Here is an 18,875-nt window from a genome sequence, read left to right on the forward strand (position 1 = left end):
ACTGCTGCAGGTGCTGGCAGGGACACTGCCAGTGCCCTTCCTTCAGCTGGCCCAGGATGTCACCCAGCTGCTTCACCACTCCTCCAGGCGTGGCTGGAGACCGGGGAGCACAGTGCTCAGTCAGCTCAGCATCTCCCACAGCCATGCCCAGGACCTGCTTGGCCAAGCAGAGGCCCCAGCCAGGCCCCAGCTGCAGTTCCTTGACCCCCAAACCCACCTCCTCTCAGCCAGGTGTACCTGCTGGCAAAGATTCTGCTCAGCTCCTCCAGGACATGGTTGAGTTTCACCTGCAGGCCCTTGAGGCTCTCTCTGGCTTCTGGGTCCAGCTGGAGGAGGGACAGATTGGAGAAGCCATCAGGGTCCCTGGTGCAGCCCTGGGGGACAAGGCCCTGGGGGTGCCTGCAGAGCATCTCCCAGCAGCAACAGCAGCTGAGGGAGAGCAGCCATTGACCACAGCCAGAGACTCCAAGAGCCCCTGCTCAGGCAAAGTTGACACTCTGCAGCCATTGCACTCTGCAGCCATTGTGGCTCCAGAGCTGACCGGCACCGGCACCGGCACCGGCACCGTCACCGGCGTGCTTGAGCTGAGAGCTTCCTCTGCTGGTTTATAGTATTTAGGGGAAATGCAAATGATTGTATTTATAACTATAGCACTGAAATAAATACATGATAGTATCGAGGTGGAACAGATCTATGTATTGATTAGTTTGTTTTAACAGCTAACAACAGACCCCTGAGCCATGGCAACAACTCAGCCAAAGGCGATCAGAAAATCACTTGGTGCCCAGACAGAGCTGGTGCACAAACACACAGGAGTCCAGGCTGCTGGCTGCAGGGAGTGCTGGAGCCTGGCACTTGGAATGGAGGGGGAAGGAGACAACACCTCTGCCAGGTGTGAGCAGGTGAACTTTCTCCTCCGCCTGCTGGCTGAGCTTAAGGCTGGAGTGGCCGAGCTGCAGGATGAAGGATCTAGGCTCAGGACTGCAGGGGAATGTCAAAGGCAGTTAGAGATGTGGGAGCAGGCTCTGCAGCCCTCCCCTGTTGCGGGAGGCATCCCTGGAGACAGGGAGGGATGGGTACAGGTCCCTGTCAGGGGAAGCAAGGGGAATCCATCCCGGCCCTCTCCCCCCCAGTTGCCCTTGCACAATCAGTATGAGGCCCTGCAGGCCGAGGGCAACAGGGAGGAGAGGGCTGAAGGGGAACCATTGAAGGAGATGCCTAAGGCCAAGCAGTCCCCACCAAGTGTAAGGACCAGCACTGTCCAGACAAAGAGAAGGGTTATAGTTGTTGGGGACTCTCTCCTGAGGGGGACTGAGGGAGCCCTGTGTCATCCTGAGCCATCCCATAGGGAAGTGTGCTGCCTGCCTGGGGCCCAGACAAGGGACATCACCAGGAGACTCCCTAAGCTGATCCAGCCCTCTGACTGTTACCCATTGCTGGGAATCCAAGCTGGAAGTGATGAGGTTGATAAGAAGGGCAGCAGGACAATCAAAAAGGAACTCAAGGCCCTGGCACAATTGATTGATGGGGCAGGAGCTCAAGTGGTGTTCTGCTCAGTCCCCTCAGTGGCAGGGGAGTACACTGAGAGGAACAGGAGAGCCCAGACCATCAACAATTGGCTCAGGGGATGGTGCCAGCAGTGGAATTTTGGGTTCTTTGATCATGGGGCAACTTCTACTGCACCCAACCTGCTGGGTCCTGATGGGGTGCAGGTATCCAGAAAGGGCAGGAGGGTACTAGCACTGGAGCTGGCAGGGCTCATTGGGAGGGCTTTAAACTAGGTCTGAAGGGGGTGGGTGAGGAAAGCAGTCTCTCTGGAGAGGAGAGAGTGGGACACAAATGAGGGTGGATTGAGAAGTTGAGAGCCCAGCTGCAGTGCAGCTCCACCAATGCACCCAGCATGGACAACAAGCAAGAGGAGCTGGAAGTCCTGGTCCACCAGGAGGACTAGGATATAGCTGCTAGTACAGAAGCATGGTGGGATGATTCACACAAGTGGGGCACTGCACTGGGGGGGTTCCAGGCTCTTCAGGAGAGACAGGGGAGGGAGAAGAGGAGGAGGGGTGGCTCTGTGCGTTAGGGAATGGCTTGATGCCGCAGAGCTTGAGGAGGAGGATGAAAGGGTTGAGTGCCTGTGGGTTAAGATCAGAGGGAGGCCTAACAAATCTGACATCCTGGTTGGAGTCTGTTGCAGACCACCCAGCCAGGATGAGGAGGCTGATGAAATACTCTCTAAGCAACTGGAGGCTGTCTCAAGATCATCAGCTCTTGTCCTTGTGGGTGACTTTAACCTGCCAGCTATCTGCTGGGAACTTAACTCAGCAGAGAGGAGGCAGTGCAGAAGGTTCCTGGAGCGCATGGAGGACAGCTTCCTGAGGCAGCTGTTAAGTGAGCCTAGCAGGGGTCAGGCTCTGCTCGACCTGCTGGTCTCCAACAGAGAAGGGCTGGTGTGAGATGTGATGGTGGGAGGCTGCCTAGGGTGCAGTGATCATGAGAGAGGGAAGGTTTCAATATGCAGGGAGATAGGGAGGAGCAGGAACAGAAGCCTCGCTCTGGACTGCCGGAGGGCAAACTTCAGCTTGTTCAAGCAGCTGACTCGGAAAGTTCCCTGGGCAGCAGCCCTCAAGAACCAAGGGGTCCAGGCTGGTTGGCCCTACTTCAAACAGGAGCTCTTGAAGGCACAGGAACTGGCAGTTCCCATGGGCTGAAAGATGAGCCGAGGGGAAGGCTCTGGGCCTGGATGGGCAAGCAGCTCCTGAAGGCATGAAGGGAAACAAGAGGCTGTATCCCCTTTGGAAAGGGGGGAGGCAACTGGAGATACCTTTAAGGATGCTGCTGGAACGTGCAGGAGACAAATGAGAGAGGCAAAGGCCCAGCTGTTACTCAAGCTGAACTCTGCTGGGAAGGAGAACAAAAAGCAGCTTTCTAAATACATGAATGCTAAAAAGAGGGCAAGAAGAACCTGCACTCCTTCTGGGACCTGGAGGGGAACACTGTGACTGAAGAGGAGGCAAAGGCTGAGGTCCTGAACACCTTCTGTGCCTCAATGTTTAACAGCAAGGCAGGAGGAGTTCAGGGCGAGTGGCCTCCGGAGCTGGGCGATGGGGTCAGGGAGCAGTGTCATGGAGACTCCAGGCCTGGCAGCCTGAGCTCAGTGCCAGGGAAAGTGATGGAGCAGATTGTCCTGGCGGCAAGAACTGCGCACCTGAAGGACGGCCAAGGGCTCAGGTCCAGCCAGCATGGATTTAGGAGGGGCAGGTCCTGCCTCTCCAACCTGATCTCCTTCTATGACCAGGTGACTGCCTGGTGGGTGTCACCAGGGTTGACTTGCTGGAAGGGGTCCAGAGAAGGGCAACAAAGTTGGTGAGGGGCTTGGAACACAGCCCTATGAGGAGAGACTGAGGGAGCTGGGGTTGCTTAGCCTGGAGAGGAGGAGGCTCAGGGGTGACCTTATTGCTCTCCACAAATACCTGAAGGGAGGTTGTGGACAGGCAGAGGCTGGTCTCTTCTCTCTAGCAACCAGCCCCACAACAAGAGGACACAGTCTCAGGCTGTGCCAGGGGAGGTTTAGGCTGGAGGTTAGGAGGAAGTTCTACACACAGAGAGTGATTGCCCATTGGTGTAGGAAAGCAGAAAGTATCTATGGAAGGTTTCAGGACGAGAAAGAACAACAGGCCACTGATACTGGAAGGATGGCTTGATGATAAAGAAGAGCTGACCGTGGTAAACAACCTGACGTGCCAGACAAGAGGATGCTTGCCTCCATACTGGAGAAGACCAACCTGATATGGGATGAAGATAACAATGGACAGCTGCATATCAAATGAGAAAACCCAATTAGCAGCAGTGGTGCAAGAATGTCAGGGAATTGCTTTCCCTGCCCGATTTTTCCTATATAAGCTGCTTGTTCTGTACCAATAAATGATTCCTGCCTCACCAACATGGGAGTCCGTCCATGCTTTCCGAAAGAGAAGGACAGCTAGAACAGGGGGGAGATAAGGAAGCTGCCTGAGCAGCAAGAGTCCTGGTTAGGAAAGCCAAAGCAGAGTTTGAATTGAATCTAGCCAGGGAGGTTAAAGGGAACACTAAGAACTTCTACAGGTATATGAATGGGAAGAAGAAGCCTAGGGAAGGTGTGGGCCCCCTCAGAAAGGAAACTGGTGACATGGTCACAAGTGATGAGGAAAAGGCTGAGGTACTCAATAACTTCTTTACCTCAGTCTTCACTGCAAGGGCCTCCAGCCACACTCCTGATGTTATGGAAGACAATGCCAGGGACGGGGAGGAAGAACTGCCCATGGGAAGTGAAGATCAGGTTGGTGATCGCCTGAAGAACCTGGAAGTGTTCAAGTCCATGGGACCCCACGGGATACACCCACAGGTACCGAGAGAACTGGCAGAGGAGGTTGCTAAACCCCTCTCTATTCTATTTCAAAAGTCATGGCAGTCTGGGGCAGTCCCCACAGACTGGAAAAGGGGAAACATTGCCCCCATCTGCAAAAAGGGTAAGAAGGAGGAACCAGGGAACTCCAGGCCAGTCAGTCTCACCTCTGTGCCTGGAAAGATCATGGAGCAGATCCTCCTGGAGGCACTGCTGGCTCAGAAGAATAGTCCCTGACAAGTTGGCCTGAAGGTACCAACTGTGCTAAACCTCCAGAGGAGAAAGTAACTCGTGCTGAGGAAGCTCCTCCTTACAATGACCTTTCTGATGATGAAAAGAAAGATGCTTTGTTCACAGACGGTTCCTGTCGTCTTGTTGGGAACAAGTGAAGGTGGAAGTCTGCAGTGTGGAGTCCAACACGCCGAGTTGCAGAGGCGAAGGATGGAGAAGGAGAATCCAGTCAGTTTGCAGAGGTAAAAGCTGTCCAGCTAGCTCTCGACGTGGCTGAACGTGAGAGATGGCCAAAGCTTTATCTCTACACCGACTCATGGATGGTAGCCAATGCTCTATGGGGTTGGCTAAAGAACTGGAAGAAGAGTGGTTGGCAGAGGAAAGGAAAACCCATTTGGGCAGCCGACCTGTGGCAGGACATTGCTGATCGAATCGAGAGAATTCCAGTGAAGGTGAGACACATCGATGCTCACATTCCTAAGAGCAAAGCTACTGAGGAACAGCAACACAACCATCAGGCAGATCTGGCTGCAAGAGTGTCTCAAGCAGCCATGGACTCTAATCTTGGTCTCGACTGGACACACCGAGGTGAGATGTTCTTAGCTCGGTGGGCTCACGATTCGTCAGGACATGAAGGCAGAGATGCAACATACCAATGGGCTCGTGACAGATCCATAGACATTTCCATGGATGCTATCACAGCTGGGTTAGGAAGTGGCTGGAGGCTGAGCCCAGAGAGTGGTGGTGAATGGTGCCACAGCCAGCTGGCAGCCAGGCACCAGCGGTGTGCCCCAGGGATCAGTGCTGGGCCCCATCCTGTTCAATATCTTCACTGATGATCTGGATGAGGGCATTGAGTCCATCATCAGTAAATTTGCAGGTGACACCAAGCTGGGGGCAGGAGTTGATCTGCTGGAGGGTAGAGAGGCTCTGCAGAGGGGCCTCAACAGGCTGGGCAGGTGGGCAGAGTCCAAGGGCAGGAGACTGAACACATCCCAGTGCCAGGTGCTGCACATTGGCCACAGCAACCCCAGGCAGTGCTAGAGGCTGGGGTCAGAGTGGCTGAGAGCAGCCAGGCAGAGAGGGACCTGGGGTGCTGGTTGATGGCAGGCTGAACATGAGCCTGCAGTGTGCCCAGGCAGCCAGGAGGGCCAATGGCATCCTGGCCTGCATCAGGAAGAGTGTGGCCAGCAGGAGCAGGGAGGTCATTGTGCCCCTGGACACTGCACTGGTTAGGCCACACCTTGAGTCCTGTGTCCAGTTCTGGGCTCCTCAGGTTAGGAAGAAGGTTGAGTTGCTGGAAGGTGTCCAGAGAAGGGCAACAAAGTTGGGGAGGGGCTTGGAACTCAGCCCTATGAGGAGAGACTGAGGGAGCTGGGGTTGCTTAGCCTGGAGAAGAGGAGGCTCAGGGGAGACCTCATTGCCCTCTCCAACTCCCTGAAGGGAGGTTGTAGACAGGCAGAGGTTGGTCTCTTCTCCCAGGCAGCCAGCACCAGAACAAGAGGACACAGTCTCAGGCTGTGCCAGGGGAGGTTTAGTTTGGAGGTTAGGAAGAAATTCTTCCCAACTAGAGTGATTGCCCATTGGGATGTGCTGCCCAGGGAGGTGGTGGAGTCACCATCACTGGAGGTGTTCAGGAGGAGACTTGATGGGGTGCTTGGTGTCATGGGTTACTTGATTAGGTGGTGTTGGATGATGGGTTGGACGTGATGATCATGAAGGTCTCTTCCAACCTGGTCTATTCTATTCTATTCTATTCTATTCTATTCTATTCTATTCTATTCTATTCTATTCTATTCTATTCTATTCTATTCTATTCTATTCCCCTTCACAAGGGGAGGATTAGGTTGGACTCTAGAAGAAATTGCTCCACCAAAATGGTTCTCAGCTCCTGGTACAGGCTGCTCATGGAGGTGCTTGAAGCCCCATCCCTGGAAGGGTTTTGAAGAGGCAGAGTTGTGGTGCTGAGGGTCAGGCTTTAACACCAGCCTTGGTAGAGTTAGACTCCATCATCTCAGAGGTCTTTTCCACCTGAGATGATTCTCCCTTGTCTCTGTCCAGTTGATCTCTGGTGTGTTCATATTACCAAAGGGCAGGAGCAATGTGCACAAACTCCCTCCTCCCAGAAAATCTTTGTCAGTTGTGCCTGATGCTGCCAAGAGTTTCAGCTTCTCTGTTGTTGGCATTGGTATTAGAAACAAAAGCATTCACAGAATCACAGAAAGCATCTGGTTGGAAGAGACCTCCAAGCTCCTCCACCCAGCACTGCAGGGTCAACACCAAACCCTGTCCCTAAGCTCCAGCTCCACAGCTGTTGGAACACCCCCAGGGATGGGGACTCCAGCACTGCCCTAGGCAGACCATTCCAATGGCTGAGAGCCCTCTCTGGCAAGAAATAGTTCCTAGCATCCAGCCTGAGCCTCCCCTGCTGCACCTTGGGACCATTGCCTCTGCTCCTTTCCCTTGCCACCAAGGAGCAGAGGCTGTCCCCTCCTGGCTCCAAACTCCCTTCATGGAGCTGCAGAGAGCAAAGAGGTCTCCCTCACCTTCCTCTTCTCCAGCCTGAACACCCCCAGCTCCCTCAGCCCCTCCTCTAGCCCAGGGGCTCCAGGCCCTTCCACACAGTGGAGCTGCAGCTCTTCCTTAAGAACTTCTGGTTCCTGCTTTAAGGATTGATTGAAATGTGTAGCTGTGGCACTCTGTGGCATGGTTGAATGGCCACAGTGGTGTTGGCTTGACAGCTTGAGCTGATGGCCTCAGAGGTCTTTCCTAACTGAAGAGATTCTCTGATGTTTATGATCCTAATGCAAAGGCTGGGGCACCTTCCCCTGGGGACAGGCTGAAGAGTTGGGGCTGTTCAGCCTGGAGAAGGGAAGGCTCCAAGGAGACCTTAGAGCAGCCTTCCAGTACCTGAAGGAGGCTACAGAAGAGCTGGGGAGGGACCTCTGACAAGGGCTGGGAGTGCCAGGATGAGAGACAATAGCTTTGAGCTGGGTGATGGAACAGCCACTGAACACTGGCAAGACACATACACAGTCAGAGGCAAGACACTGGAACAGGTTGCCCAGGGGGGCTGTGGATGTCTGCAGCCTGGAGGGGCTCAAGGTCAGTTGGATGAGGCTGTGAGCAACCTGGGCTAGCAACAGGTGTCCCTGCTCTGAAAGGTCCCTTTCAAGCCAAACCATTCTGTGGTTTGTGACATGAAACACCTCACTAAAAATCTGCAGGCTGCCAAATACTCTTCCTTCCTTTACAGGCTCACAGGATGTCAGGGGTTGGAAGGGACCTCTGGACATCTTCCAGTCCAGGCCAGAGCAGGAGCAGAGAATCCAGCACAGGTCACCCAGGAACACATCCAGACAGGGATGGAAAGGCTCCACAGAAGGAGACTCCACAACCTCTCTGGGCAGCCTGCTCCAGGCCTCTGAGATGCTTAGAGTATGGAAGTTCCTCCTCATGTTGAGCTGGAACCTCCTGTGCTGCAGTTTCCATCCATTGCCCCTTGGCCTATCCCAGGGCACAGTGAGCAGAGGCTGTCCCTGTCCCTTCCTTCCTGACCCCCTGCCCTCAGCTCTGGATAGACATTATTCCTTTACTTTGACTTAGCAGTGCCCAAGACCATTGGTTGCTCCTAGTGGGATGTGGGGTTTTTTAACCATGGGTTGTTACCTAATTAGCACTAATTAGACTTTGCAAACATACAAATGTTGTGCTGCAGAGGATGAGAGCTCAGTACTATTTTTACATCTTGACACAAAAGCTTCCTAGTGACAAACAAAATCCAGAACAATTACATTGTTCATGTTCTTGCCTACAGCTAAGAGGCACTCAGCAGTGCCCCCCAGCACCCACCTCACTCCAGCCTCCCTTCAGGGACTTGTAGAGAGCAAGAAGGCCTCCCCTATGCCACCTCCTTTCCAGACTGAATACCCCCAGCTCCCTCAGCTGCTCCTCCCCAGACTGAATTCCCCCAGCTCCCTCAGCTGCTCCTCCCCAGCCCTCTTCTCCAGACTCTTCCCCAGCTTTGTTGCCCTCCTCTGGGCATGCTCCAGCCCTCAGTGTCCTTCTGGGAGTGAGGACTCCAAAAGCAACCCCAGTATTTAGGAGGTGGCCTCACCAGTGCTGGGCACAGGGCAGAATGACTTCCCTGCTCCCGCTGGCCACACTAGTGCTGACCCAGGCCAGGATGCACTTGGCCTTCTTGAGCCCCTGGGCACACTGCTGGCTCATGTTCAGGCAGCTGTCAATCAACACACCAGGTCCTGTTTCTGTTCCTGAGGCCTTATCTGCAGCCACTCTGCCTCAAGCCTGGAGTTTTGCAGGGGGTTGTTGTGACTCAAGTGCAGGACCTGGCACTTGGCCTTGTTGAACCTCAACCTGAGCTGCAGCAAGAGAAGTGTGGGCAGCAGGGCCAGGGAGGGGATTCTGCCCCTCTGCTCCGCTCTGCTGAGACCACAGCTGCAGCTCTGGGGCCAGTGCTGGAGCCTCTGTGCCAGGAAGGCTCTGGAGGTGCTGGAAGGTGTCCAGAGAAGGGCCACGAGGAGGAGCAGAGGGCTGGAGCTGCTCTGCTGTGAGGACAGACTGAGAGAGTTGGGGTTGTGCAGGCTGGAGAGGAGAAGGCTCCCAGGAGACCTCATTGTGGCCTTGCAGGATCTGCAGGGGGCTCCAAGAAAGCTGGGGAGGGACTTTTGAGGGTGTCAGGGAGGGATAGGACTGGGGGGGATGGAGCAGAACTAGAAATGGGGAGATTGAGATTGGCTGTGAGGAAGAAGTTGTTGTCCATGAGAGTGGTGAGAGCCTGGCACAGGCTGCCCAGGGAGGTGGTGGAAGCCTCCTGCCTGGAGGTGTTTGCAGCCAGGCTGGAGGTGGCTGTGAGCAACCTGCTGTAGTGTGAGGTGTCCCTGGCCATGGCAGGGGGGTTGGCACTGGCTGAGCCTTGAGGTCCCTTCCAGCCCTGCCAATTCTATGATGCTGTGATCCTGTTGGTCTCAGCTCAGTCTTTCCAGCTCCTTCTGTAGAGCCTCCCTCCCCTCAAAGAGGTCCACACCACCTCCTTCTGTATGGTTTGCAGTGATCATAGAGCAAAAGGCAGGCATGAATCTTCAGCAGCATTAATCACAGGAGCTGAAAGCCTTCCTCAAGAGGGACAGACCTCCTCTTCAGTCTACCCCTGTGCACCACTGAAAGGAGGTGCTGCCTAGCAACACTGAGCATTAATATCCATGGTGTGCTCTTTGGGGATGTCATTTGTCCTAAACTTAGTGAGACTGTTGTGTTATGGTGGGCTGGGATCCATGCTGTTCCAGTTCAGAGCAGTTACATGACTTGCTAGCATAGCAGCAGGTAGAAGTGTAGGGGCTGCATGGGTGAGGCCTTTCTCCACATGGCTCTAAGAGAATCAAACATCTCTCTGCTGGCAATTCGTTGGGAGAGGAAGAGAAGGGGAACAGAGGAAGTGAATTTACTTCCTCCACTACTGCTTCACAGAAGGCATACCAGTGAAATGGGAGCTCCTGTTGCACAAAGACATTCCAGGGCTACAGGCCAATTAACTTCAATGAGTTGATTACTCAAACCAAGTGGCCTGTTTGCAGCTGCTGGACCACATCACTTGAAGGCTCAGGCTGCCCAGAGGGGTTCCCAGCTCTTCCCAGGCAGAGTGGCTGCCCAAGGGGAGGTGCTGGGGTCATAATGCCTGGGGGTGCATAAGAAGGGAGTGGATGAGGGACTTGGTGCCATGGTCTGGTTGGTTAGTTAGGGTTGGGTGATTGGTTGGGTTTAATAATCTTGAAGTGCTCTTCTTTGGATTCTGGACAGAAGGGTGGAGTCCAACAGGATGGCATTTAACAGGTCTGAGTGCCAGGTTCTACACACTGGCCACAGCAACCCCAGGCAGTGCTGTAGGCTGGGGACAGAGTGGCCGAGAGGGACCTGGGGGTGCTGGTGGACAGCAGCTGAACATGAGCCAGCAGTGTGCCCAGGGGGCCAAGAAGGCCAATGGCATCCTGGCCTGAATCAGGAAGAGTGTGGCCAGCAGGAGCAGGGAGGTCATTGTGCCCTGTGCTCAGCACTGGTTAGGCCACACCTTGAGTCCTGTGTCCAGTTCTGGGCTCCTCAGTTTCAGAAGGACATTGAGAGACTTGAAGGTGTCCAGAGAAGGGCAACGATGCTGGGGAGGGGTCTGGAACACAGCCCTGTGAGGAGAGGCTGAGGGAGCTGGGGTTGCTTAGTCTGGAGAAGAGGAGGCTCAGGGGAGACCTCATTGCCCTCTCCAGCTCCCTGAAGGGAGGTTGTAGCCAGGTGGGGGTTGGTCTCTTCTCCCAGGCAAGCAGCACCAGAACAAGAGGACACAGTCTCAAGCTGTGCCAGGGGAAGTTTAGGCTGGAGGTTAGGAAGAAGTTCTTCATAGAAAGAGAGATTGGCCCTTGGGATGTGCTGCCCAGGGAGGTGGTGGAGTCCCCATCCCTGGAGGTGTTCAGGAGGGGATTGGATGTGGCACTTGGAGCCATAGTTTAGCAGTCAGGAGGTGTTGGGTGACAGGTTGGCCTTGATGATCTCTGAGGTCTTTTCCAACCTGATTGATTCTCTGATTCTCTGCCCACGTGAGCTAAATGCCTGATGCCTAGGAGAAGGCAGGAGTCTAGGTGTCGACAGCTCCTTTTGATCCCTCGCTCTCAACTGCTGTGTTTAGGGAGAAGCAGCCAGGTTGCTCCTGGGAGGGGGCACTCAATTTTGCAGCAGGCAAAGTGAGGCAGCAAATTAGCAGTGTTTCTAGAAATCCTTTGCCCCTGCTTGCTGGGTGGCATTGAATCTCACAGGTGGTGAGTGGATGAGGTAAAGAAAACCAACAAAACAACAAAGCCCCCAGGCTCTGGCTGAGTGAGGAGGTGTGAGTGCAATCAGGAATGCACAGCAACTTGAGAGGCTTGAAGCCTTTCACTACCTAAATGAAGGTTTCACCTGCAGGAGTGTCCCAGGTGAGGCAGACTCTCTAAGAGCTCTGCACACTGACATAACAAAATGATAACCTTTGGGTTTTAAGAGTGGTGGTGTTAAAGGTAAAAGCTTGGATGCAGAAGTTAACTGACAGGAATCTTTTCTGTCTCCTCCAAGAGCTTTTTCTCTTGTCTGAGACAGTTCACAGGCTCACAGGATGTCAGGGGTTGGAAGGGACCACTGCAGATCTTCCAGTCCAAACCCCCTGCCAGAGCAGGAGCATAGAACCCAGCACAGGTCACCCAGGAACACATCCAGACAGGGATGGAAAGGCTCCACAGAAGGAGACTCCACAACCTCTCTGGGCAGCCTGCTCCAGGGCTCTGGGACCCTCACAGTCAAGAAGTTCCTCCTCATGTTGAGCTGGAACCTCCTGTGCTGCAATTTCCATCCACTGATATCCAGGATATGGATATCCAGATATGGATAAACATTTATTAAATCCTCTCTCAGCCTTCTTCTCTCCAGACTCAACAGCCCCAGGGCTCTCAGCCTCTCCTCCCCAGGCAGTGCTGCAGTCCCTTCAGCAGCCTTGCAGCCCTCCCTTGGGCTCTCTCTAGCAGTCCCTGTCCCTCCTGAATTGGGGAGCCCAGAGCTGGATGCAATATTCCAGGTGAGGTCTCAGCAGGGCAGAGCAGAGGGGGAGGAGAACCTCCCTGGCTCTGCTGGACACACTCCCCTGAATGCCCCCCAGGACCCCCTTGGCCTTCTTGGCTCCCAGGGCACATTGCTGTCCCATGCAGAGCTTGCTGCCCACCAGCACTCCCAGGTCCTTCTCCCCAGGACTGCTCTCCAGCAGATCCCCTGATTAATCACCCAGTTAATTTTATACTGGAAGTCAATTTTGGTACAGGCAGCAACAAGAATTCTTTTTTCTTATCTCAAAGCAGTTTGTTAGGGATCATGTCCATGACTGAGGCTTAACATAAAATAGAATCATAGAGTCACTCCAGCTGGAAAAGTTCTCTAAGATCATCAAGTTCAATCATGAACCTTACTGCACCCTGCCCAGGAAGCCACATCCCAAAGTGCCATATTCACTCATTCCTGGAACACCTACAGGCATGGGGACTCCACCACCTCCCTGGGCAGCCTGTGCCAATCCCTGACCACTCTGGCAGGAAAGACTTTTCCTGATCTCCAGACTAAACCTCCCTTGGTGCAACTTGAGGTTGTTTTCTCTTGTCCTGTGACTTGCATCTAGGGAGAAGAGCCCAACCCCACTCCACTCCAATCTCCTTTCATGGAGACTCCCATGAGTCTCTTCCCCATGAGTCTCTCTTCTCCAGGCTGAACAGCCCTACTTTGCTCAGCTGCTCCTCTGCAGCCCTGTCCTCCAGACCCTTCCTCAGCTGTATTGCCCTTCCCTGTACCAGCTGCAGGACTCCAATGGTCTCCTTGTAGTGAGAAGCCCAAAATTCCTCAAGGTGTGGCCTCACCAGTGCCCAGCACAGGGGCACAATCATAGAATCAACAAGGTTGGGAAAGACCTCAGAGATCATCGAGTCCAACCTAGCACCCAACACCCCCAGACAACCAAACTATGGCTCCAAGTGCCTCATCCAATCCCCTTTTGAACACCTCCAGGGATGGTGGCTCCACCACCTCCCTGGGCAGCACATTCAAATGGCAAATTACTCTACCAGTGAAGAACTTTCTCCTCACCTCCAGCCTAAACTTCCCCTGGCACACCTTAAGACTGTGTCCTCTTGTTCTGCTGCTGGCTGCCTGGGAGAAAAGACCAACCCCCACCTCCCTTCAGGGAGTTGTAGAGAGCAATGAGGTCTCCCCTGAGCCTCCTCTTCTCCAGGCTAAGCAACCCCAGCTCCCTCAGCCTCTCCTCACAGGGCTGTGCTCCAGACCCCTCCCCAGCTTTCTTGCCCTTCTCTGGACACCTTCCAGCATCTCAACATCTTTCCTAACCTGAGGGGCCCAGAACTGGACAGGAGGAGTTAGGTATTGGGTGAGAGGTTGGACTTGATGATCTCTGAGGTCTTTTCCAACCTGATTGATTCTGAGATTCTGTGATTCTATGACTCCAATCACTTCCAAACCCACCTGTGACAGTTTCTACCTCCTCAGAGGTCACAAGTTCAGGATAATGCTGGGAAGTGCTTCCCCAGGCTCTCATTTGGTTTCAGTGTCATTTTTATTCCAGGCCTTTTGTCTCCTTAGCACCAGAACAAGCTGAACACAAGCAAGTGATGCCAAACACTGCCCCACAGCCTCCTCAGTTAACAGCAGGAAGGACTTGTTGTGGTTTAGGGAGTTCAGTAAGCAGAATGTCCTCACCAACAAATCAATGATTTGATTAATCAGTTCCTAGTTAGTCAGCAACACAGAGAGAATAAATGCTGCAGACCACCCAGACTGTGAGACAGCAAAACCTCTCATGAAAGCCACTGTTGTGCTCATAGTAAAGAACTTCTTCCTCATCCAATCCAAACCTACCCTGCTCCAGTTTCAAGCCACTGCCCCTGGTCCTCTGGCTGCATACCTTTGGAAACAGCTCCTCCTCAGCCCCCTTCAGCCACTGGAAGGCTACTGTAAGGTCTCCTTGGAGCCTTTGCTCCCCAAGCTGAACTCCTTCAACTCTCCCAGACTGTCTTTATAGGAGAGATGCTCCACGCTGCTGCTCTCAGCTTTGTGGCCTTCCTTGGGGCCTCTTGGTATAGAATCATTGAATCACTAAGGGTGGAAAAGACCTCAGAGATCATCAAGTCCAACCTGCCACCCAACAGTTCCTGACAACTAAACCATGGCTCCAAATGCCAAGGTTGAACACCTCCAGGGATGGTGACTCCAACACCTCCCTGGGCAGCACATTCCAATGGCCAATTTCTCCTCAGCTCTAGCCTGAATCTCCTCTGGCACAGCTTGAGACTGTGGCCTCTTGTTCTGCTGCTGGGTGCCTGGGAGAAGAAACCAACCCCCACCTGGCTACAACCACCCTTCAGGGAGTTGGAGAGAGCAAGAAGGTCTCCCCTGAGCCTCCTCTTCTCCAGACTAAACAGCCCCAGGGCTCTCAGTCTCTCTTCACATGGGAGATCCTCAAGTCCCCTAAGCATCCTCCTGGCTCTCCCTTGGACTCTCTCCAGCAGGTCTCTGTCTCTCTTGACCTGGGGAGCCCAGAGCTGGACACAGGATTGCAGCTGTGGTCTGAGCAGGGCAGAGCAGAGGGGGAGCAGAACCTCCCCAGCCCTGCTGGCCACACTTTCCTAGCTGCACCCCAGGACCCCATTGGCTCTCTTGGCCCCCAGGGCACATTGCTGTCCCATGCAGAACTTGTCCACAAGGACTCCATGGAGCTGCTCTCCAGCAGGACAGCTCCTAACCTGTCCTGGTGCCTGCTGTTACTCCTCCCCAGATGCAAGACCCTGCTCTTGTCCTGGCTGACCTCCATGAGGTTTGCCTGCAGCCAGCTCTCAGCTCTTCCAGAGTTCCCTGGATGACAGCACAGCCTGAGGGGTGTCAGCCACCCCCACCCCCAGTTCTGACTTCAGCACCTCACAAGAATTAAAGATGATTGGTGAAACTCAGGTGGTTGACACCTGAGTAACAAATGATTTGGCATTCTGAAGGTCTCAAAAGAACCTTGGTTTGTTTTGCCCTTTCCCTGAGGACTCCTAGCTGATCTTGCCCTGTCTGCAAGCACAGGTAGCATGAAGATTGATGTGAGAAACTCACCTTGTGTGGCTGGCAGTGGGAGAGGTTATCAAATTGCTGGCTGTGAGGCACAAGGGGAAATGGTTTGGAACAGGGGATCAAAAGAAGTGAAGAGAGTATTTCATTGTCTGGAGCTCCTCACAGGAGCCCTGAGCAGCATCCAGGCTCCCACAGGCAGCACATCCTTGAAGAGGTTGAAACAGGACCTGGGAGTGCTGGGGGGCAGCAAGCTCTGCATGGGACAGCAATGTGCCCTGGGGGCCAAGAAGGCCAAGGGGGTCCTGGGGGGCATTCAGGGGAGTGTGTCCAGCAGAGCCAGGGAGGTTCTCCTCCCCCTCTACTCTGCCCTGCTGAGACCCCACCTGGAATATTGCATCCAGCTCTGGGCTCCCCAGGTCAGGAGGGACAGGGACTGCTAGAGAGAGTCCAAGGGAGGGCTGCAAGGCTGCTGAAGGGACTGCAGCACTGCCTGGGGAGGAGAGGCTGAGAGCCCTGGGGCTGTTGAGTCTGGAGAGGAGAAGGCTGAGAGGGATCTGATCAATGGCTATCAAGAGCTGAGGGCTGGGGGTCAGGAAGGAAGGGACAGGGACAGCCTCTGCTCACTGTGCCCTGGGATAGGCCAAGGGGCAATGGATGGAAACTGCAGCACAGGAGGTTGGGGATGAAAGAAGAGAGCCCTTTGGTTTCAACTTCCCCCTGTGAAGATGAGTGGGGCTGCCTGATCCACAGAGGCTAAGAAGAAGAGCCCCAGAGCCCCTGCGATGATGGTAGAGAGGGGGAAGCCAGACTAGAGCCCAGGCCAGGAGGAATGGCCTGGCCCAGGCAACCCCCGAGGGAGCCCCAGCCCCAGGGTCCCCCAAGGGGAGGGAAAAAGCAGCCAGAAAAGGTCTGAAGAACCAAAAACCAAACCTTTAGTGAACAACACAAACAGAGGGGGGAACCGCGCCGCAGAGGGGAGGGGACAGGGCCGGGAACCGCGAAGTGGGGTAGGGGGAACCGAGCTGCAAAAAGGGACGGGGCCGGGACGCTGCGGACGGGCCGGGGCCAGGGAAGCCGCGGACGGGGACCGGGGTGGGGACCGGGGGCAGGGGCGCGGCGGACGGGACGGGACCAGGGACGGGGGCAGGGACGGCGCGGACGGGACGGGACCAGGGACGGGGGCAGGGACGGCGCGGACGGGACGGGACCAGGGACGGGGGCAGGGACACGGCGGACGCGACGGGACCAGGGACCGGGGCAGGGACACGGCGGACGCGACGGGACCAGGGACCGGGGCAGGGACACGGCGGACGCGACGGGACCAGGGACCGGGGCAGGGACACGGCGGACGCGACGGGACCAGGGACCGGGGCAGGGACACGGCGGACGCGACGGGACCAGGGACCGGGGCAGGGACACGGCGGACGCGACGGGACCAGGGACCGGGGCAGGGACACGGCGGACGCGACGGGACCAGGGACCGGGGCAGGGACACGGCGGACGCGACGGGACCAGGGACCGGGGCAGGGACACGGCGGACGCGACGGGACCAGGGACCGGGGCAGGGACACGGCGGACGCGACGGGACCAGGGACCGGGGCAGGGACACGGCGGACGCGACGGGACCAGGGACCGGGGCAGGGACGGCGCGGACGCGACGGGACCGGGGACCGGGGCAGGGACGGCGCGGACGCGACGGGACCGGGGACCGGGGCAGGGACGGCGCGGACGCGACGGGACCGGGGACCGGGGCAGGGATGGAGCGGACGGGACGGGACCGGGACCGGGGCAGGGGCGGCGCGGACGCGACGGGACCAGGGCCCGGGGCAGGGACGGCACGGATGCGACGGGACCAGGGACAGGGACGGGATGGGGACCGGGACCGGGGGCAGGGACGCCGCCGACGGGACCTCCAGCTTGGGCTGGGGTCCTGGCTGCTGAAGTTTTCACTGGATGGGGGCTGGAAGGAGAGAGGTTGCTGCCGAAGCCTGGGAGCACTCTGGGGCTCCTCTTGCTGCACTGCCGTTCACAGGGCCTGAAGGATGCTCCGGGGCTGCAGAGAGAGGAGAGAAGGGCATCAGGCAGCTCTGGGGCACAAGCAGCAAACGCAGCTCCCCTCCTGAGGCACACCCAGGCACTGGCACCTCCCTGCTCTCCCGCCCTCCCCCCAGCACCAACCATGCCCCTGCCAGGGCTTTGCCTCGCAGCTGGCACAGGGCTGGCACAGCAGCAGGCTGCAGGCTGCCGCGGGGCAGGGCTCACTCCTGGCTGAGTGGTTCCCAGGGCAGCCTCACCTGGGCTGCAGAGGACAGGGCAGCTCTGTTCCTGCTCTGGAGTTCCACTGCCCACTCTCCGGGGGGCAAAGGGCTCTGGGAAAGGCAAAGAGGCCATTGGCACCCAGCCAGGCTCAGGGCAGAGGCCACAGGCAAGGTGCAGCTGCAGCCATGGGGCAGGGCCCACACTGGGGAGCACAGGCACCTGCTGGCAGCTCTCTCACCTCTCAGCTGCCTCCTGCTTCAGGGCAGAGGCTCTGCAGTCCACAGGGAGCCTGGGCACAGAGGGTGTCCGTGGGGCACAGGCCAGCTTGCAGGGCCTGCAGGCAGGGCAGAGATGGTTAGTGCCAGGGGGGATCCTGACTGCCCCTGGCACGGGGCTGGGAGGCACCTGGGTGCTGCGTGGCTCCCTCCCTGGGGGCCAGGGGTCGCACTCGCACCGTGACGGCCACGGCGCCCTCCTGGGGGGAGGGACCAGCACCATGGCGGCGACGACGACGCAGGGCTGAGGGCACTGCCCCTGGGGTCCGCACAGCACCGCTCCAAGGACAGCACTGGCTGAAGAACACAGCTCCGGGCTCCAACGTCCTGAGGGCGCACTCTCGGGAGAAAAAAAGGTCAGGCAGGGAGGGGAAGCGGCGGAGGGGGAGCCGCAGGCTGGAGAAAGCCTGGACACCCCCAGCCCCCCACCCGGGACCCTGCTCCCACACCCCCCCTGTGGTAACTCCCACCGGTACCCCGAGAGCTGCCCTTCCAATACCCTCCAGCCCTACAGGTTCCCAGCGTCTGCAAGGATCCTACATCACCCTGGGGTCCCCACAGCCACCCTAACGCTCCTACAACCGCCCCGGGACGCCCCCACATCCAGAGCCCTGATCCCTGATCCCCAACCCCCTCCCCACGCCCACATCCCCGGCCTCTAGCCCTCCCCGGCGCCCTCCCCAGCTTCCCCCCAGCGCTGCCGCCACCGCCGCCTCCAGCACTCCCTGCCTCCCCCAGCCCCCGCTCCCCGCAGCCGTCCCCATCCCTCTGCCTCGCCGCTCCCGGGGCCCCAGTGCTACTCACCGCCGCCTGCGCCGCAGGGCTTCAAACGCTGCCGCCGGACACGCCCCCTGCGCTCACTGGCCGGTGCCCGAACGCAGCCCCCCATTGGCTCTCGAACGCCGACAGCCCCGCCCCCTCCCGCCCGCGCAGAGCACCATGGGAGCCGTAGGCCGCCGGGGCCCGGCCGCCATCTTTGCCCTCAGCCCCAGCCCTGCCCTGGCAGCTTCTCCTCCCAGCTCCCTGCCGGCAGCTCCGGCCCCGACCAGCCCCCGCGGCCAGCCCAGCGCCGCCTGCCCCTCAGCAGC

The 18,875-nt window shown here is 56.9% G+C and overlaps 1 protein-coding gene across 1 annotated transcript; it reads right to left on the reverse strand.

Moving 5' to 3' along the window:
- Positions 1 to 16,006: 16,006 nt before the first annotated feature.
- Positions 16,007 to 18,428, reverse strand: LOC137458463 (tetra-peptide repeat homeobox protein 1-like). Its single transcript, XM_068169936.1, has 4 exons — positions 17,967 to 18,428; positions 17,751 to 17,846; positions 17,548 to 17,622; positions 16,007 to 17,306 (listed from the first exon to the last, which is right to left on the reverse strand). The coding sequence occupies exons 1-4, from the start codon at positions 18,008 to 18,010 to the stop codon at positions 16,007 to 16,009; spliced, it is 1,515 nt and encodes a 504-aa protein (XP_068026037.1). The 5' UTR covers positions 18,011 to 18,428.
- Positions 18,429 to 18,875: the final 447 nt, after the last annotated feature.

The sequence above is a fragment of the Melanerpes formicivorus genome, unplaced genomic scaffold, assembly GCF_026170545.1.
Source record: "Melanerpes formicivorus ecotype bairdi unplaced genomic scaffold, bMelFor1.0.p_v2 SCAF_246, whole genome shotgun sequence".
Classification (NCBI taxonomy): Eukaryota; Metazoa; Chordata; class Aves; order Piciformes; family Picidae; genus Melanerpes; species Melanerpes formicivorus.